Source organism: Schistocerca serialis, chromosome 2 (genome assembly GCF_023864345.2).
Source record: "Schistocerca serialis cubense isolate TAMUIC-IGC-003099 chromosome 2, iqSchSeri2.2, whole genome shotgun sequence".
Classification (NCBI taxonomy): Eukaryota; Metazoa; Arthropoda; class Insecta; order Orthoptera; family Acrididae; genus Schistocerca; species Schistocerca serialis.
Genome location: NC_064639.1, coordinates 458,535,730 through 458,558,178, shown reverse-complemented (window position 1 = coordinate 458,558,178; position 22,449 = coordinate 458,535,730). Strand labels below are relative to the sequence as shown.

The 22,449-nt window shown below is 43.0% G+C and overlaps 1 protein-coding gene across 1 annotated transcript in view; it reads right to left on the bottom strand.

Annotated features, from left to right (window-relative positions):
- The window catches only part of LOC126457358 (programmed cell death protein 10), a 46,712-nt gene extending 27,423 nt beyond the window's left edge, over window positions 1-19,289 (bottom strand). The window contains exons 1-2 of the mRNA XM_050093591.1: window positions 19,083-19,289; window positions 18,799-18,976 (exon numbers count right to left, since the gene is read on the bottom strand). Coding sequence (XP_049949548.1) covers window positions 18,799-18,976; window positions 19,083-19,154 — 250 coding nt within the window. The 5' untranslated portion in view covers window positions 19,155-19,289. The remainder of the gene's footprint in view (window positions 1-18,798; window positions 18,977-19,082) is intronic.
- Between the last annotated feature and the right edge of the window lie 3,160 nt (window positions 19,290-22,449).

The following is a 22,449-nucleotide window of genomic DNA, read 5'->3' as shown; positions in this document are numbered from 1 at the left end:
TCACAAACCTGAAAGTCAGACAGACATTAAAACAGTTATAGACTGGAATAAGATTTTCACTCTGCAGCGGAGTGTGCGCTGATATGAAACTTCCTGGCAGATTAAAACTGTGTGCCCGACTGAGACTCGAACTCGGGACCTTTGCCTTTCGCGGGCAAGTGCTCTACCATCTGAGCTACCGAAGCACGACTCAAGCCCGTTACTCACAGCTTTACTTCTGCCAGTATCTCGTCTCCTACCTTCCAAACTTTACAGAAGCTCTCCTGCGAACCTTGCAGAACTAGCACTCCTGAAAGAAAGGATATAGCGGAGACATGGGCTTAGCCACAGCCTGGGGGATGTTTCCAGAATGAGATTTTCACTCTGCAGCGGAGTGTGCGCTGATATGAAACTTCCTGGCAGATTAAACCTGTGTGCCCGACCGAGACTCGAACTGGGGACCTTTGCCTTTCGCGGGCAAGTGCTCTACCAGGTTCGCAGGAGAGCTTCTGTAAAGTTTGGAAGGTAGGAGACGAGATACTGGCAGAAGTAAAGCTGTGAGTACCGGGTGTGAGTCGTGCTTCGGTAGCTCAGTTGGTAGAGCACTTGCCCGCGAAAGGCAAAGGTCCCGAGTTCGAGTCTCGGTCGGGCACACAGTTTTAATCTGCCAGGACGTTTCAGTTATAGACTGGTTTTCATGCTGTAGTGAAATTTGTCCTTGGTTTATTAGGAAACAAAAAAGTGAGGGGGAGGGGGTGCATTCTTGAAACATGTGAGTCTGAATTTGGCAAAAAGGGTGGGAGAGGGCATAATGATGTTGGACTCTGTGTGTGTGGGGTGGGGGGATTATTTGTAGTGGCAATCCTTACCCTAACATGGTATCTCATTAAGCTGAAAGTAGGACAGCCACCACTATGTTTAACCTAATAAGGAAGTATATAGCCAGTGGGTCAACAATAATTTCAGATGGATGGCAGGCTTATTAAGGAGTAGATAAGGTTGGTTACAAGTATTTATAAATCAATCACGCTATAGAACTTAGAAATAAAAAAGTGGGGCCTTCACAAATACAATAGTGGGTATTGGGGGGGGGGGGGGGGGGATAAAAAGCATTACAGAGCAAGGGAAGCAGTGAATGTCCCTACTACAGTCTCAGACAAGTGGTTGGTTGGTTCAAAAGGGGGGGGGGGGGGGGGGGGACCAAACTGCGAGGTCATCTGTCCCTTGTTCCTAAGGAAACAATACTGCAAGGGTGAAACTAAAACAATGACACTTACAACAAAAAACAGAATGAAAGGAAAAACCACAACAACGACTGAAGGGCAACAAACACTTTAATGGACAAAAGGGGACAAAAAAACCACAAAGACACATGTAACAGTTTACCATGGCTGGCTCACCACAAGCATAAAAAGGAAAAGCCAGCCACTCCGCAACACATTAAAACCTCCACTCTGAAAGCACTAGGGAGGAGGACACACAGGGACAAAGGACATGTGCTGAAACTTGGAGCAAATGATAAAACTCACCCCCACAAATAAAATGTAAAACTAAAGCTGCTGTTGAAGCATTGTCGCCCAACACCAAAGGTAGGGTGCTGGGAAAGTTAAAAGTCCGCCACAGAGCGGCTAAAAGTGGGCAGTCCAGCAAGAGATGGACAACCAGCATTCGTCAGCCACAGCGACACCGAGGTAGGTCCTCACAACGGAGGAGATAACCATGCGTCAGCCATGTATGGCCAATGCGGAGCCGACAGAACCACAGAGTCCCTGTGAGAGGCACACATGGAGGTCTTCCACACATTCGTAGTTTCCTTAATGGCACACAGCTTGTTGTGCGTACTGAGGTTATGCATTCCGTCTCCCTAAGCCGCAAAACCGTGCGGCGTAATACTGTACGCAGGTCAGTTTCAGAGATGCCAATCTCCATACGTGGTTTCCACGTAGCCTGTTTGGCCAGCCTGTCGGCAAGTTCATTGCCTGGGATTCCAACATGACCTGGGGTCTAGACAAACACCACTAAACGACTGGACTGTTCCTGTGCATAGATGGAGTCCTGGAAGGTTGCTATCCAAAGATGACGAGGGTAGCACTGGTCACAGCTTGTAGGCTGCTCAAGGAGTCAGTACACCGGAGAAATGACTCACCTGGGCATGAGCGAATGTGCTCAAGAGCACAAGGTATGGTCACCAACTCTGCAGTGAAAATACTGCAGCCATCTGGTAAGGAATGCTGTTCTATATGTCCTCCATGAACATATGCGAAGCCAACATGACCATCAGCCATCGGTGTAAACCACTTAATGGCCCCAGTACATGTCGAGAATTGATAGGAACTGACAGTGGAGAGTTGCGGGGTTAACTGAGTCCTTAGGGCCATGTGAAAGGTCCAGGCAAAGCCACGGCCTAGGTGTACACCATGGAGGTGTTCGTGAATGAACCTCAAGTATAGCTGGTAAAGGCAAGGATGCCAGTTCGGAGAGAAGGGATCGCACATGAACTGCAATTTTAAGCCTTGACCTGTGACGCCAATGAGGGAGATGAATTGCCATGGGCGGGAAAAGGAGATGGTAATTCGGATGTGCAGGAGAACTACAAACATGTGCAATGTAACTGGATGGAGAGCAATTGCACACGCCTAACCTGCAATGGAGGGGCTCCGGCCTCCACCAGGACGCTGGTCACCGGAATCGTCCTAAAAGCTCCTGTCGCTAGGCGAATGCCACAGTGGTGCACTGGGTAGAGTAAACACAATGCTGAGGGTGCCACCGAACCATAAACCACACTCCCATAGTCAAGGCGGGATTGAACAAGGGCTCTGTAGAGCTGCAGCAGCATAGAGTGATCTGCACCTCAGTTGGTGTTACTCAGCAGCAGAGGGCACTGAGGTGCTACCAGCATTTCCACATAAGCTGGCGGAGGTGAGGAAGCCAAGCCAAACAGGCATCAAAAACCAGTCCTAAGAATCAATGTGTCTCCACTACAGTGAGTGGATCATCATTAAGATAAAGTTCTGGTTTCAGATGAATGGTACGACGCAGACAGAAATGCATAACACACGACTTTGTGACTGAAAACTGGAAACCGTGGGCTAGAGCCCATGACCACACCTTGTGCGTGACTCCCTGCAGGTGCCGTTCAGCAACATCAGTACTTGTGGAACAGTATGAAATGCGGAAGTCATCTGCATATAGAGAAGGTGAGACGGACAGCCCCTACAGTTGCTGCTTAATGGCCACTAAAAATAGAGATACACTCAATACGGAGCCCTGCAGGACCCCATTCTCCTGGATGTGGGGGAACTATGGGAGGCACCAACTTGGAGATGGAAAGCACAAAGCGACAGGAAATTATGGATAAAAATCGGGAGCGGGTCTCAGAGACCCCACTCATATAATGTGGCAAGGATACGATGTTGCCAGGTTGTGTCATGTGATTTTCGTAAATCAAAAAAGACGGCAACCGGGTGCTGGCATCTGGAAAAGGCTGTTCGGATGGCAGACTTGAGAGACACAAAATGACCAGTGGAAGAGCGACCCTTGCGGAAGCTGTCCTGCCATGGAGCCAGTAGGCCACGTGACTCCAGGACCCAACCCAACCACCGACACACCATACATTCCAGCAGCTTACAAAAATGTTGGTGAGGCTGATGGGCCAATAGCTATCCACATCAAGCAGGTTTTTACCAGGTTTGAGCACTGGAATGATGGTGCTCTCCCGCCATTGCAACAGAAAGATGCCATCGCACCAGATCCAGGTCTATATCCATTGTGTCTGAGGGTCCGGCGAGCTCATCCCCAGATGCAGAGCTTGTAGGTAGCAGTGGTGTGGATGCCACCGGAGTTTCCTTGGTCTTAGCTCATCTTTTTGGACTGTTTTCACTGCTCCTTGGGTTTCTCTCACTGGGAGGGCTTCACTGATTCAGTCTCTGGGGCTGAGGAGGATCGTGAAGCCCTATGACCAGCTGCTTTTGGGCACTTCAGCCACTGGCAGGTGTCATCTTTCCCACTAGCAGAAACTTGGGAAGGGAGTGAGCCAAAGGATCCCTTCCTGGTGAGAGGAGCCCCGAAGAAGACTTACGCTTCTCCGGCTCGGAAGTGGGGACTGGTGTCCCCGATGTTTGGGAAGCACTGCTCCTGACGTAGGTGGTGCGGGAGCAATGGGCAGGTGTAGCCTTCTGGCTCTGAGAGCCGACTGGAATTCGCGGAACTGATGGGGATACAACTGTTCTTGTAGCGGTGGCGTATGAGGAGGTCATAGCCACAGGATATAGGCACTCATATTTTCTCTTAGCCTCAGTGTACGTCAGTCCGTCCAGGGAGGTGGGGCACACTGAGTATTGGGATGTGATGGACGTCCACAATCTCGACATGTGACACTGGAAGTATGGCAGGAAGACATACGGCCAAACTTCCAGCACTTAAAGCACCACATCGGGGGAGGGACATCACAGTGGTAGACCATCACCTTGACCTTCTTGGGTAAGGTGTCACCCTTAAAGGTCAAGGTGAAGGCACCAGTGGCAACCTGATTACCCTCGGACTCAGATGGACACGCTGCATGAAATGAACACCTCACCGCTCTAAATTGGCATGCAGCTCATCATCAGACTGCAAAAGAAGGTCTCTGTGGAATATAATACCCTGGACTATATTTAAGCTCTTATGTGGCGTGATGGTAACAGAAACAACCCCCCAGCTTGTTCCAAGTGAGTAACACTGGGCAGAGGATGCTGTTTTTATCAAGACTGACCCCGAGAGCATTTTCGAAAAGCCCTCCACCTCCCAAAACTTGTCCTCTAAATGCTCTACAAAAAACTGTGGCTTCATCAAAACAAAGGAGTTCCCATACATACGAGGTACTGGGGTGAATAACGTACGCTGCCATCCTTAGCCTGGCATTCCTCCCATGATGTGGCCAGGGAGGGGAATGATTTAGGTTTGTACTTTCTTGCATTGTACTGAGACTTGGAACGCTTAGAGACTGCTGGTGCCTGATCACCAGCAAGTGATGAAATGGTACGCTTCATCATGCATCATCTGCCCTGATGCCACCCACTCTGACCAGGGGCACACCCCACGGGTGCCACCCAGCTGCAGCAAAAGCTACCTGGCAGGATGGCCTTTGCTGAGAGTCCTGATGCCCCAGGGTGACGGGCATCTACTCCTTGGCATACGTGGGGAGTTAACAGCACAGGCATCAGCAGAGAGATCCCTGTGTTGTCAGGGAGCTACAACCAACAGGGTACATGGTGGCCCCACCACAAAGGACTGGCTACCATGCTGGATATGAGGTGCAAAAAAGTCCACGGTCGTCGTCGGCACAGAAAGCGACACTGCATAGTGCATGCTGGAAAATGCACCCAGGAAGGTGTCCTCACTCAAGAGATGGAGAATGAGCTGGACTGCAATGTGACAACAAGAAAGTGGGCTGAAGATCTCAAGGCACAATGCACCATGTAAGGCGCCCTTCCCCAAGCTCTTCGGGAAAATTTTGAAAAATGGAGGTAAAACCCTACAGGGGACCATGATTTTTTTGAAAAGACTGAGCAAAATTTATGTTCCAGAAAATGAAAGTTGTGTTTTTATTTTGAAATGTTAGTGGCTATTTTTGGTAAAATTCTGTTTTATTTTCTTTTATTTAATTTTTGTAATCAATTTCACTCTTCATTTTGTTCCTTTCTCGATTAACGTTTGGCTTTGAAACATTAGTAATCTTTTTGTTTAAATAGTTTCATAGTTAGCTTTGATTTGCTGCATGTGACCTTATTGCAAATAGTCAGTTTCTACTGATAAATACAGCTGTAATTTTTATTTGCATCCTAGTTTTTCTGCTCAATAGTTTTGAGCTGCTGTGTTTAGCTGCCTGAGTTTCTTTTACTTAAATATGGAATAACAGATAACAGATTAACTTACCCATCACCCAACTTGGATCTGAGAACATAAGAATAGGCTATGTCATTACTGAGATTCTCGTATCTGAACTTGGGTATTGCTATCTCCCCTTGAGTTATATAATTAAAGTGTATTTTCCGATATTAACTTTGATTTCTTTACAATAAATATTTTGTTTAGTTCATACTGTGCATCTTTATCTCTACTACAGCTATAAAGTTCCTTTTTACGATTCTCAATGCAGTTTCTTTACAACAGATAGTTATAGTGCTTCTTGTCACTGAAGTTTTGATTTATTCATGTGAAGTACATATTTTCATAAGTGCAAATCGCAATCTCCTCATGACCTATACAGCTAAAACGTATTTTCTGATACTGCCCTGATTTTTTATGATAAATATACATTTTGGAATTTCTTACTGTATGTCTTACCTGACATACATTTTGATTTATTACTGAATAGTGCATACATTCGGAACTCTGTTTTGCAACCTACCTTTGACCTATGCAACTAAAGTGTGTTCTCCTAAACTACGAAGGTGGATCCAAAAGTCTTTGCCCTTTTTAACCCAAATTACAGCTGTAAATGCAATTTAACATACCCATTTCCAGTAATGGACTTTTTGTGGACAGATCCAACCTTATCTGCTGGTAGCTAAACGGCACTGACCTGTTGTCAGTTGCTGAAGATGCCGGTTGTGCTTCACTACAAGCAACGTAATGCACTTTATTTCTATGGGGCATGTGATGAACATCCATTAAAATCCACAGGAAATCCATCCGACATATGAGGAAAAATGTCTTGCATTGAGATGTGCGAGCTGCACGTGTTTTGAGTTCGCAATAGTCCGTGACGACTTGTGTGACAGTGAGTATTCAAGGAGGCTGTGCATGCACTAAATGACAATATCTCCCCCCATGGGTGCAGTTGTGAAACTGGATTGGCATGTGCACCTCCAAGGCATTTCCCGGGACCTTGACATTTCATATGTGATGTTTACAACATCATTTTACAGGTCCTTGGGTACTGGAAGGTTTCATGTTGGTGGGTGCCTAAGTATGAATGACATTATGAAAGGCAAGCAAATGACTGCTTCACGTAATCATCTGCAATGGTATACTGAGCACGGTGACAAGTTTCCTGTACTGCACTGTTACTGATGATAAAACATGGATACTGTATTTCACATTGGAAACAAAGCAGCAGAGCCTATGACAAAAAAATTCTATTCAGACTCATGTAAGTGGGAAAGTGATGTCAAGTCTACTGGGATCACTGTGGACTGCTCTTGCTGGATTCCATGCCACTGGGTGCAACTATCAATGCAGACAGTTATTGTTCCATACGACTGCACCTATGAGCTTCTATCAGGAAGAAGTACTGATGGATTCTTGATGGGGACAATGTGATTATTCTCCATGACAATTTGAGGCCACATGTGGCAATTTGAACTGCCGACAAGCTCCAGTATTTGACAGATAGGCTCTATACCATCCACCATACAATCTGGACCTCACCCCTACTGAGTTCCATGTTTCTAATCTGCTAAAGAAGTTCCAGGGAGGACAGCGATTAACATGCAACAATGACAGCAAGACAGCAGTCCAAAATACATTCCGCAATCAGTCGAACGAATTCTGTCACAGAGGCATGTCAAATTTAGTGCTGCAATGGGGCAAATGTCTTAATTGATGAGAGGATTATGTGGAAAACTAGTGTAAGGTACCAACAGTACTATGTATGTACCTTATTTTGGCTAAAAAACTTGGAGCAGAACTTTCCGATTTGCCCTCAAAGGCACCATTCGTTTACAACACATATTTACATTATTTATTTCAGTTCATACTGTGTGCTGTGATGTCCCTTACCACTGTACACTATTTTTATGATAATTTTATTTTTTTCCTAGAAATACCTCTTACTTACATGTGTTTGATTGTATGATTTATAATCTTAAGTATTTGTTTCACACTGTGGTAAATTTCTGTAATTGAAACTCTCTGCATTTATTACGTTTGAAAAAATTGTCTTTCACATGATATAGATGCCATGTTGTTTATGAATTTTGTAGTATGCTTCATACATCACTGTTCAAACTAAGTACTAAATATTCATCTTTACCCTTCAGATCAAAGAAATGAGAACTATTTGAAAGCAGAAAGCAACATGTTATTTTTGACAAGCTTATGAATCTAATGATTTCATACAATAAGGTCTAAGATAGGTAATGTTACACAAAAGTTTCCCTTTTAGCATATGGATAGGTCCACTTCAGGCTACTGAATATCATTTTTAATGTGTGCAATGACACTGTAGTTTGATTAAATTTACTTATTGACATGTTGCATCTTGAAACTGAGTTCCTCTTATCACAGCTCTCACTGTCACAGACAAAATGTATGTGGTCACCAATGTGTCACAATATAGCACTAATTCTTTTCAAGTGTTTAAGTATTCTGGTGAACATCCACAATCCATTATTGCATCTTCAAACAATTACACTTCTGCTAGTTTCATCTAGTTCTAACAGTACTTCAATTGCTTCAAAAAAATTAAATTATTGTCCAGCACAGTATACCTTCAAATATTAAAGACAGCACCCAATATGCTCCAGAGAATATGATTCAATATCATTTTAAGTATACAGTTGTCAACCTTTTATGATTTTAACCCACAATAATTTTGGCAGTCAAGTGTACCTGTCCACTTTCAGTTATTTTCAACTGACGTTCTTATGAGTCAAGTATGCCTCCTGTGCTTTAATTCACATTAGACTTTTTTAGCGTCCACTTATATTCACTGAAATGCACAGGGTGTCTACACCGAACCAATTTTTGAGATGGTTTAAAAATAGTAAATATTTATTTTTTTCAGGTCTGACTTGTCTATTGTGTGCAGCAGGACTTAGAGTTGGTGCTTAAATTTTGTCGACATTTGATGCATTTTCATTGCTTATTTGTTGTCCATCCACGCAAAAATGGCATCAGTTCAGGAGAAGGCACAGACTGTGCTTTTGTATGTCACTTTAAATTCACTGTTTCGCTCATCCTGTTTACAAAAAAGTAGCACTAAGATACCAAGAGACTAAAAGCATAGTAGGAAAAGTTGACAATGTCTACCAAATGTTCCAACAAAGTCTATGCTGATCAATTTGTTAGGTTTGACAGGAATTCCAGATGCCATGTGCAACTATTTACAAGGTCCACAAAATGCAGCTGTGTCTGAATCCATACAAGGTGCAGATTCTGCAGGCCATTAAGTCTGATGACAAGCAATGGTGATATGGATTTGCATGTGAACTGCTTAATCAATCCTGCTTTCTTGCCACGAGCAATGTTTTCTGATGAGACCACGTTCATTGTATCTGGATCAGTGAATACACAAAGTTACGTATGGGGGCCAGAGAATCCACACTATATCAGGGGAAAGGCGCAAGACAGCCTGAAAGCGAATATTTGGTGTGGTCTCATATGCAACAAGATAATTGGAGCATTCTTCTTTGCTGCAAGACTTACAGGAATAGCATAACTAGAGATGTTGCAGAAATGTTTGCTTTTCCTCAGACTGAAGACCTGTGAAATTTTGGCTTCAACAAGATGCTCCACCTCACGGGTGGAAATTCAGAAAACAATGAACTGGACATAGGATTGGACAAGATGGACCCGTGGATTGCCCTTTACATTCTCCTGACATCACTCCCCCCCCCTGTGGTTAGGTGAAGGTTAGTGTGTTAACCATTTGAAACTGAGGTTCTACTGAGCTGCAGTCGAGAAGAGAGTGGGGCAGTGTTGTAGCCTATCCCCTTCAGTCTCTACATCGGGCAAGCAGTAAAGGAAATAAAGATAAATCTGAAAAGGGAATTCTTCAGCGTAACGAAAAAAAAGGAAGGAAGATTAGAGTTTTACATACCATCAGCAAAGACATTATAATAAATGTAGCAAAATCTCAGATTGCGGAAATACGGAAGCGTCAGATCCCACCTGTCCGCTTTGACCCATGACGTCACAAATATGGCGGAAATGGCCATAAACGACAATTCCAATGATGTCCTCCTCACCGTGTCTGGCGACAGCGACTCCGTCAGTCTTCTCTGTCCTTGTTGTGGTAGGTTCGGATGTGGCTCGCGAATCTGAATTTCGCTTTGAATATCCTGTTGCATGAAGCACAGTGAAGTTGACCAGCAGAGTTGTAGGTACACGTGTAGACAGGCTTGAGCTGAGATTTTCGGAGCTCTCTTTTAGCATCCAGGTTCATTAGACACTTTTGCTCGAATTGTTCGATGCTCTTATGTACAGTTGATCGCCACTTTGATCGGCGCAATGCTAGCTCCTCCCAACGGTTGCTTGGAATGCCACAGGCTGCAAGGTGGCGTTTAATGGTGTCTTTATATTGCAGGTGTTGACCACCTTTCCTCCTCTTCCCGCACAAGAGCTGCGAGTAGAACACCGCTTTAGGTAGCCTACTCTCATCCATGCGTACTATGTGACCACTCCATCTCAGTTGATGTTTCATTATTAAAGCTTCAATACCAGCCAGTTTCACGCGGCGCAAAATCTTCGTGTTTGGGACACGGTCTTCCCATTTGATGCGCAGAATTGATCTCGGACATCGAAGATGAAATTTATCTAGCTTCTTAATGTCAGCTTTGTAACAGCACCAGGTTTCCGAGGCATAGAGTAAGGTGGATAATACTACTGCTTTGTAGACTGCAATTTTTGTTTGTAGTTTGAGATCATGTGATTTCCATACTCGGTCATTAAGCTTACTGAAGGCTGAGGCTGCACTGGATATATGCGCCGCGATTTCCGTTGTCAGGCTGTTGTCACTTCTAATTTGGCTTCCCAGGTATTTGAAATTTGACACATTTTGCAAGGGTTTGTTATTTATCTCAATATTGGCGTCATCTGCATTAAGACCTCTAAGTGGCTGTTTGAGAACTTGCGTCTTAGTGATGCTAATGGCTAAGCCAAATCCTCTGCAGGAGGCATTTAGCAGATTTATGTAAGTCTGAAGCATTTCGCAAGAATTAGCCATCATGCATACATCATCCGCGTAGAGAATCTCTAAGATGGATAGTTTGGTTACGCGACTTTTTGTTCTGAGGCGAGAGATGTTGAAGACACTTTTGTCTGTCCTTGTGTCGAGACTAATTTGATTACTACAGGCTTTGGTCGCGTCTCTCATAACAACTGCGAAGTAAAGTGAGAAGAGTGTGGGAGCCAGAACACAGCCTTGCTTTACAGCACACGTCACGGGAAACTGTTCTGAGAGCTTGTCCTCATGGCGGATTTTTGCCATCATGTTTTCATGAAACTGCCGAATCAAACTGACAATTTTGTCAGGACACCCAGTTTTCTTTAGTATGATCCAGAGAGCTTCCGGTGGGACATGATCAAAAGCTTTTTCCAGGTCTACAAAGCACATGAACAAAGGCCGATGTTGCTCTACGCTTTTCTCTTGCATTTGTTTGACAACAAATATGGCATCCACTGTGCCTCTGTTTGGGCGAAAGCCACACTGGGTCTCTGGTAGCAGTTTTTCTGCAAAGTGCGTTAACCGGGTGTTAATTATGTGGGCAAGGACTTTTCCCGCTGCTGAGAGAAGAGAAATGCCCCTGTGGGAGCTGCAGTCTGATATGTCACCCTTGCCTTTATAGATCTTGGAAATACAAGCATCTTTCCAGTCTTGTGGAATCATTTCATAATCCCAAATCCTTAAGATCAGAGCAAACAATGGTTTCTTGATGTTTGGCCCCCCATATTTATATAGCTCTGATGGCAAGTTACCTAATCCTGCTGTTTTGTCATTTTTCAGCTTAGCCAGTGCTGAAATGAATTCATCGTAGGAAGGGGCATCCGCAAGTTGTTCCTCAACTGGCAGGTCTTCAAGTGCTTCTATGTATGGAATATCGGTTGTCTGATGGTCGGGATTAAGAACGTCATTAAAATGTTCCGCCCACCGAGACAGGATGTCACTCTGTTGCGTCAGCCGACAACTTTTATCTTTGTTATAGACTGGTGCTATCTTCCCAACTCTTGGACCAAAGATAGTTTTCAGGGACTCCAAGAATCTGCCTGTTTGGTGTGTGTCGGCATATAACTGTATTTCATTTGCTTTATTTGCCCACCAACTGTCTTTGAGAGCACGTACCTTCACTTTCAGATTGTAATGCGCTGCTCTACACTTTATCATTAGGGGTACGAAGAGAGGTTCTGAAATCATTAATTAGCTTTCTGATCTCTGGATCTGAGTCGTCAAACCAGTCCTGGTGCTTCTTCTGATGCTTTCCCAAGACTTCTGAAGTACAGCCACGTGGTCTGCTAGCGTATGCGCACTCCACTGTTCATCTACAGGGGCAGATTCAGATATCAAAAGGCCATCAACACCAAATTTTTCATCCAGTTTTGCTCTCATAGTCTGATCATTGGCCAACATTTTGCAGGACAATTTTGTTGGTATTTTGTGTGAAGCTCGGCGTGGTGCCTTCAAAGTTATCTTTAATTTGGGCCTCATGAGTCGATGGTCTGTCCATCCCTGAGCGCCTCTCATTGCACGTGTGACCAGTACATCGCCAAGATCTTTTATCCGTACTATCACATAATCCAGAAGGTGCCAGTGTTTAGATCGCGGATGCATCCATGTCGTTTTATATTTTTCAGGCAGACGAAAATATGTGTTTGTCAGACAGAGTTCAAACTCGGCACATAGAGTTAGAAGATCTAAACCATTCAAGTTGTATTTTCCAATCCCATGGCGACTGAGGACTCCATTCCAAGCACTGAAATCATTCCTAACACGAGCATTAAAATCACCAAGTAACAGAAGTTTATCTGCAGAAGGAATATCCCTAAGGACATGTCGGAGGTCTTGGTAGAACTTGTTCTTCTCTTCATCAGGAGATGGCAATGTAGGCGCGTATACATTGATCAAGTGAAGATATTTCTTGGATGCCAGGTGAAGTCTGAGTGTTATTATTCTGTCACTGATACCTTTTGGGAGTTCTGTTAGTGAATATGCCAATTTATTGCGTATGGCAAAGCCTACCCCATTTTCCGCCCTTTCAGTGGATGATTTTCCACTCCAGTAGTAGGTATAACCTCCGAGCGGTTCACATAACTGTCCAGAGTCACTAAGATGTGTTTCACTTATGGTGGTAATGTCGATGTTATATCTAGCCAATTCCCTTGCAATAAGTCCTGTCTTTCTCTCTGGGCACTGATTATGGTCGTTATCCTGTAAAGTACGGACGTTCCAGACTCCAATCACTAGATATTTAAGGTAACTGTTTATTTTATTATTTTTTTGACCGCATATGTTAGTGAACAAGTGACCACAGTTTGCCACTTGTGCTGGGTTGAGACGGGCTATGTTTAGGCCACCTTTTCTAGGCCCCTCCCTGGATTAGGGAAAGCAGAGCGATCCTAAATAGGGCTGCTTTGTTGTCTGACGGGCTGCCGAACCAGTCCTCCCGTCTCTCACGAATACCATAATGACCATCACCGTCTGACCGCCTAACGTGCAGAGCACCAACTAAGGTTCAGGTACACCAAACCCTTGCCTCACCATCAGTACTCCATCGCCGCAGGAGTTTCAAAGCTCACAGTCCATTGAAACTTAGCCGGAGTCATCTGCGTGTGAAGGTATTTAAAGTGGACAAGCAGTTGCGCAGATGCAGATCCACTCTCTCGTCCTCTGCCTCTGGTTGGCAGTGGATCGTAGGGCCGATATGACTGGCAAGAGGCAGGGGATGCAGTGAATGGCCATATGCCACTGGAAGTATCCTGACATACGCCCTTAAGGCATATCACAGGTGCCTTGCTTCGTCGGTACACAAGCCGTGAGTGTTTACCTATCGATATTACCCACCTCCTACACCGATGAAGAGACTGACAGAAGGGAAGAAGCAAAGGGAAGGGACTGGAAGGGAAAGGGAGGAAAGGACAATTCCAATATGGCGGATATAAAATCATTGCATACGTATCATAAAGACGAAAATACATCGAAAAACACACACACGCACGTTTCACAAAAAGCCTAATGACTCTAAAGGGACAAGCGTGGGAAATTGGGGGTTCTTGGGTGGGGAGAAACTAAATATAAACAAATTTAGCCATCCACCCCCCTACAAAACCACGCAAAACGACGAAAAAAATCGACATCACAAAACTCACCAAATACCACAAAACACAATATTATCTGGAATCGGACACTTCCCTTGACCTATATAGATCTACAGCAGCTCCCGATCCCATAAATTGGGATCAAACACTTCCCTTGACCTAAATAGTTCAACAGCAGCTGCCGATCCCATCTCCCAATACAAAAATCAAAATGCACCGCCAAACATTACGAACAAACACTTCCCTTGACCTACACAGATCTACAGCAGCTCCCGATCCCATAAATTAGGATCGACCACTACCCTTGACCTATGTAACTCAAAAACATCTCCCAATAACAATACCAACCTTCACAGCCACAAATTTCAATGAAACACTTCCCTATACCCCAATACACAACACGTACGCCAAAAACAAAAAAATGAGAACTTACCACAAGAAAGTTCCAGCCCCACAAACTAGATTGGCCACCACAATCTCACTCACACACACACACACACACACACACACACACACATACACACACACACATACAAACCAACGAAAAAATACTAAACCAAAAGAAAAACCCAATCCACCCACACCTCAAACCCCCCCCCCCCAACCCCAAAATAAAAAACACACAAACAAAAACCAAATGCAACATAAAAAAATCTCAATCACACACTACAACTCAACAAAAACTTCAACAAAATAGATCCTCCACAACTAAAACAAAAAACAAACTCACTCCCCCTCTCCCTCACCTTAACAAATACTATACAACAAAATGAACCACCCACCCCACCCTGAGCCACAGCCATCCACCCACCTACCCAGACCACCCTAACTAACAACTTTCGGCCTATACATTTTACCCACAGCCCTTAAGAAAACCCGAACAATACAACAGCCCTCTGGGACACTCTTCCGCCAACAGTACTCATCTAAATGAGACTGAAGGTTGGAAGAGCACCTCTTCCCCCTCCCAAGAACTGACTTAACCGCCCCCCACATCCCCTCTATTGTATTAGTACAAGCCCCGGTCTCATAATTCTTAAACTCTAAACTATGGTTCACTACTAAATAATTAAATCCCCTCTCACACAACCCCCTATAAGAAGAAAAAGCATCAGAAACTATTGTGGACCCCGGCTCTATATATTCCTCAATTAACCCCACTAATTCAGCCTTGGACCTCCCTTCCACAACCCTAAAAACACATTCCGAACCCCCACGCCCCGGAACAACAGCCCCCCCACACCCAAAGACCAGCCACAGACTTCCCCCTCCCATACTTCCTTTTCCCAAACTGTGACTCTTCCACCTCCACAACAACCCCATGCCCCCCCAACTTACCCCTGTACTTAATAAATTCCGAACACACTTCACGACAAAAGGAATACCAATCTAAAACGCTCCCCTCACTCACACCAGTCTCATGCGCGCAAAAACTCTGTGGGGATTGATAACAAAAATAATATGCAACAAGCACAATCTCGCACATGCCCAACCTAGACTTCTCGAACCAGGTACCGCGGCGTATGGAACGCCATATATCGTCTTTGCGACAGCGCCACATATAACCGTCCCTGGTTGGTTGGTTGGTTTGGGGAAGGAGACCAGACAGCGTGGTCATCGGTCTCATCGGATTTGGGAAGGATGGGGAAGGAAGTCGGCCGTGCCCTTTCAGAGGAACCATCCCGGCATTTGCCTGGAGTGATTTAGGGAAATCACGGAAAACCTAAATCAGGATGGCCGGACCCGGGATTGAACCGTCGTCCTTCCGAATGCGAGTCCAGTGTCTAACTAACCGTCCCTGGTCCAAGAGGCCGGAAGTTTAACCAATTTCATTGGTTCACGGCACACACCGCACTTCACCACCTCGGCAATTAAGCCGAAAAGCTGTAGGAACTTAATCAGCTCTAAAGCTGTGTCCCCCATCATAGCCCTCAACCGAGAACTATCGATCTTGTCTTTCATATCCATTCCTGAACAAAAAACCACAACCGATTAAACTTAATAACAAAACCACCCGACGTACAGCAATCATCACTACATTAACCTTCACACAAAATCGTTAACTCACTGATACAAATTCCGCTTCAAAAATACGCAAGCAGCACTCGCCACAGAGCAACATCAAACTGAGCCGAATACACCAAACAAACGAAAACGCTGAACATACCACCAGAGGGCACAACAAACCACAACACAATGACATCTACAAACACGCCACACTCAAAACCAAACTCTGCGCCGTAATGACGTCACACACCACAACACCCTTAAGTCACGGGTCAAAGCCGACGCGTGAGATCGGACGCTTCTGTCGACTCCAGATTGCAAAAGGATGGGGAAGTACATTGGCCTTGCCCCATTCAAAGGAACTCTCTTGACACTTGCCTGAAACTATTTAGGGGAATCACAGAAAGCCTAAATTAGGATCACCAGACACAGATTTGAACCATCATCCTTCTGTTTGCAAGTCCAGTATGCTAACCACTGCAGCATTTAGTCAGTTTCAGCATAAAGAAATAAAAATTTTCACTGCAGCCAACGGAAATTCTGGCAGAGATGGCACAGGATCTGGAAGATCAGCTGTATGGATTGGTTAAGATCTTGAAAAGAGATTACAAGATGAGCATCAACACAAGTAAAATAAGGAATGGACTATCGTAACAGTCAGGTGATGCTGAATATTAGACAGTTCAATCTGGACAATAAGGACACTGCTTGGGAGCTTGACATTTCGGAAATACGGAAGCGTCCGATCCCACCCGTCTGCTTTGACCCATGATGTCACAAATATGGCGGAAACAAAAACAAACACACACACTTTCCACAAGAAGCCTAATGACACTTACGGGACAAGCACGAGAAATGGGGTGTTTTGGGTGGGGGGCAAACTAAATATAAACAAATTTAGACACCTTGCGTAGCTACAACGTGTAAGTGAAGACAGCCACGCATGAATATCCACCCACCTCCCCAGGGATCGTAACCCCTGCAACCCATAGAAGATAAAGATGCTTCAGTAGCTGATTAGTGTTTTTTGTCTTTTTTTAAAAAAAAAAAAAAATCTCACGGGATAGAACGAACAGATCAGAAAGATAAATATAATAAACTAAAACAGAAATTCGAGGAAACAGGTAATTAAAATAAGTAATAAGTGTTTTTAAATTTTTAAAAAAATCTCACGAGATAGAACGAACAGATCAGAAAAGTAAATAAAATAAGATAAAACAGAACTGGAGACAGCCACACTCAAACCAAACTCCGCGCCGTCATGACGTCACACACGACAACACCCTTACGTCACGGGTCAAAGCCAACGCGTTGGATCGGACGCTTCTGTCGACCCGACATTTCATATGGGGGTGTTTACAACATTGCTCACGGTTTGTGAGTGTGCTATAAGATTTCATGTTGGTGGATACTTAAGCAGCTGCACGACATAATGACAGGCAAGCAAATGATTGCTTCACTGAATCATCCACAATAAGCCAAGGAGGCCAACAGTTTCCTGGACCGTACTGTTACTGGCGATGAAACGTGGAGAGTGCATTGCATGCCAAAATCAAAGTAGAAGAACCTATTAAATATTGGGGAGAAAGCACAGAACGGAATCAACTCATTTGATACATCCCTAGGCATAAAGCAATCTTCTTTCATATGTAATGCAGCTTAGCAGACGCACACTGAAGTACTAGTTTCTATATAACGCAAATTGCATTAAATATGAAGTGAAAGTACATGTTGGGGTGTGCTACTGATTAAACTGTTACAACTACATTGATTTTGCATTTGTTAGCTTTACCAACTTCCAAGGAAATTATCATCTTATAATAAGGGGACTGATGACCTCAGATGTTGAGTCCCATAGTACTCGGAGCCATTTGAGCCATCTTATAATATGTTACAGTTCAGTCTGTAGCCTCAGCCAGGTTTATGAGTGCAGGGGAAGGGGGTAAAACAGTAAGCACAAAGAACTTCAGCTGCAATATAACAAGAAGCAAGAAATTAGGAATCCCTTAGAACTTAAATTACAGTTAAAAAGATGCCTTGTTAGTCACTCACTCTAAAAATTATTTGATGATCTAAATTCAATGTCAGCTGCATTACAAGGTTAAAAATTCTTTAACCGGAACCCTTATTTTCATAGATGAAGGTAACTATTTCCCCCGAAAAAGGCAATCTAATCCAGTAAATATTAATAAACAGAAGATAAGCAATTGCTGTTTAATATAAGTAGGTCAGCTACAGCAGCCTTTTTTCCCAAAATCGTTGCTTCGTAATACCTTGCCATTACATTTAAGTACTGCAAGAACAAAGAATATTGAAAAACAGAGCTGGATATTGTAAATATGGCGCCTGGGTTAAATTTTTAAGAACTGCATGTACTTTCTTAATGTACAATGTCAAATATTGCTGAAGGTTCTTAATTTTGATCGGATCGACTATGCCAAAACAGGTTTAATGATTCTTATATAAGTGAACCAAAATTTGCACTCTGCTGAATAAATTGCCATTTTCAGATTAAAAGTTACTCAATTTATACATAATAGACGTATATGATAAGCACTACAATGGGTCAGATCAGCTTGTCAGCAACTAAGATTTCAGCAAGGGAACCACTATGACATTCTAGACCACTTCAGGGGATGAAAGCTGTGCAGACATCACACAATACATTTGGGCGACGGCTGTAATGAAATCACTTTTGACACACAATGCATGTGGTAGTTGCTATGGAAATTCGTTCAAGTTTGTATTGTAACTTCCCCTAACAATTTTGTTGAGAATGCAAAAGTACTTAGTTCTCACCATCTGCTTCCGAAGTGCTCCCCTGAAGACGTAGTACACTCTCGTTCATGTTAATGCTTAATTCACCACGTCTCATGATACCAACAACGAAATCATATGTGAAACCTGGATGAGCTGCTTCAACCTTGGAAAGAGCAGCACGAAGAGTTTGTGAAGCTCCCACATCACGTCGCTCTAACTGTAAAACACAGCAATTTATCAGTACGATACTAACAAAATAGCACCAACCACTGCGGTCCGTTCTTTCGTATAATTCTGTACGAAATGACTGCAATCAACTTTACCTGGGACAAAATGGGGCGTATTAAAACTGGCAAAACAAGAGAAGTAACTGGTGTCTCATCTCCCATGGTCATCGTTCCAGCAATCGTATGGCTGCAACCACTTGTTTCAACACTAGGACAAACAACAAACCCACAAATAAACTTTAAAATCACTTCCTTGTTCCTTAGTTTTAGTTGACACTTGTCAGATATTACGGCCTATCGATCTATTTGAATCGAAAGAAATGACTATCGACTTTGTAACAGCTTGTAGTGATCGAATAACGACACAAGGGTGCGATTATCACAGAATACAAAGAGTTACTACTACCATAGGCTATGTTAGACTGTGCTACTACTTTTATTCCCAATGATAATTATTTTTATATGTTTCCTAAAAGCAAAATTAATCCAAGTAATTTTTCCATTCACCATGGCCGCATATTTTAAGAACATGGTGCGGTTTGATTTTCCATTTCGAGTACAGTAGTATGGTTTTTACTTTCATTTTCAGTAAAGCGATCACAGTCTGAATTAAAATGCAAGTTCCATTTCATTAAATTAAAGGTCCGTCTACACACAACAAACTGTCTGCGCAAAAACCTGCGCAAATTTCTGTGCAAGCAAAGGGTCACTGCAAATATGGTGTGTTTACACAATGGAGGTGAAAAAAAGAGAGATTACGCTATAGACATACGTTATACGTTGTTTTGAAGCCAGAGCGGGCGGCATGGAGACAGTTCACACCAAAGCGTGAGAACATGTATAGAGTGAACATAGTCTACTGCGTATGTTCTCAAAATCAGGAGGGGCTAGTCACATGATTTTGGGACTACGCTGCTTATCTACAATTTGCGGTAAAACCTGAATATTGCATGTATTCACCATGTTTTAATACGTTTCTCAACGTTTTGTTTTAGTAACAGTTAAGGTGCAGTACTGTGATTGATATGGATGTAAAGAGAAATACGCGAAAGGAGGACCACTTATATTTCATAGGTATGTGCTACAAATTTATAACTTTAAATCTCATAATGACATGACGTACTTCGAAAAATACCGAGAAACGTACTATGTCTTGCATTGTGAAAATAATTTCCGAGACTTTGTGGCTATGTGTTTGAGTAAACTGCCAGTCAGTGTATACATATTGTGCTGTGTTCATATGCAAATAAAATTTGTATATGCCATTCTGATTACTTACATCCAGCTACACGGGTTCTCAAACCATTGTGTGTATCTTAATATTTCTGCGTGAGACAGTTTCCTAGACCGTGTCGCTGTAACATAATTAATTAGAACAGGTCCGATAACTTTAATCAATGCAATAGAAACCTAAAAATATATTGTTGACTGTCACTTCTTTTACTACTACAAAATTCGAGCACTGATATTGTATTTTTTATTTTTTGTGTGTAACGTATAGTTTTACTTTTCTGATGAGACAGCGAAACAATAAGTATTTGAGCTGTCGACAAAAAGTGGAAGAACAAATAAAGCAAACTAAAAAATAATAATGGACAATCAGGTGTTTCAAATCGCTAACTGTATTTACTGTAATATTTTCGTAGTTGCAAATACATTGTTTTTTCGTAACACTTCAGCACTGTCAGCAGTCTCATTGTCTACATCTACATCTATGTGATTACTCTGCTATTCACAAAACAGTGCCTGGCAGAGGGTTCAATGAACCACCTTCAAGCTGTCTCTCTACCGTTCCACTCTCGAACGGCATACGGAAAAAACGAGAACTTAGATTTTTCCGTGTGAGCCCTGATTTCTCTTATTTTCTTGTGATGATCATTTCTCCCTAAGTAGGTGGTTGCCAACAGAATGTTTTCGCAATCTTAGGAGAAACTGGTGATTAAAATTTCATGAGAAGATCCCATCGCAACGAATAACGCCTTTGTTTTAATGACAGCCACTCCAGTTCACATATCATGTCTGTGACACTATCTCCCCTATTTCGCGATAATACAAAACGAGCTGTCTTTCCTTGTACTTTTTAGATGTCATCCATCAGTCCCCTCTGATGCGGATCTCACACTGCACAGCAATAGTCCAGAATAAGGCGGACATGGGTGTAATAAGCAACCTCTTTAGTAGACCTGTTGCACCTTCTAAGTGTTCTGCCAATGAATCGCAGTCTTTGGCTTGTTCTACCTACAATAATATCCATGTCATCATCCCAATTTAGGTTATTTGTAACTGTAATCCCTAAATATTTAGTTGAATTTACAGCCTTCAGACTTGTGTGACTTACCATGTAATCGAAATTTAGCTGATTTCTTTTAGTACTCATGTGAATAACTTCAAACTTTTCCTTATTCAGGGTCAATTGCCACTTTTTGCACCACACAGATATTTTATCTAAATTACTTTGCAAGTCGTTTTGATCATCTGATGACTTTACAAGACGGTAAATGACAGCATCATCTGCAAACAATCTAAGACAGCTACTCAGATTGTGTCCTATGTCGTTAATATAGATCAGGAACAATACAGGGCTTATAACAGTTCCGTGGGGAATGCCAGATATTACTTCTGTTTTACTCTATGACTTTCTGTCTGTTACTACGAACTGTGATGTAATTAATTAGAACAAAGATCTGACAATATGAATAAGTGCAGTGGAAACGTAAAAAATATTGTTGGCTGCTACTTTTTATCCCATTACCGAAAACACTTAAATAAATGGAATCTGAACTATGATACTGTGGAGAAAAAGCACAGTACCATTGTTATTCACATTTTTAAACCAAATTCAGTTCGAGCTATCAAATAGTTAAGATGCCTGGAAAACGCATAGAAAAACTTTCACGATGAGTCTGAAGATGTTATGTCAGAAGCAGCGAAGTAATAAGACTCAAAAGACACTAAACAAGCCAAAATGGGCTGTCTCAAAATCACTACTGGAGCTGCAGGAAATTCTGCAGACAGAATTCTCGTTCTACCGACGCGAATGTTCACTTCATAGATATTTACACTAAGGTAACAAAAATCATGTGATAGCGATATCCACATATACAAATGGCTGTAGAATCACGTACACAAGGTATAAAATGGTAGTGCATTGGCGGAGCTGTCATTTGTCTCAGTTGATTCACATGGATAGGTTTCCGACGGGATTACGACCACAGGACGGGAATTAACAGACTTTAAACGTGGAATGGTAGTTGGAGTTAGACGCATGGGACATGCCGTTTCAGGAACTGTCAGGGAATTCAGTATTCTGAGATCCACAGTGTCAAGAGTGTGCTGAGAATACGAAATTTCAGGCATTACTTCTCACCACAGACAATACAGTGGCTGTCAGTCTTCACTTAACCACCGAGAGCCGTGACGGCTGCGAAGATTGTCAGTGCTAGTAGACAAGCAACACGGAGTG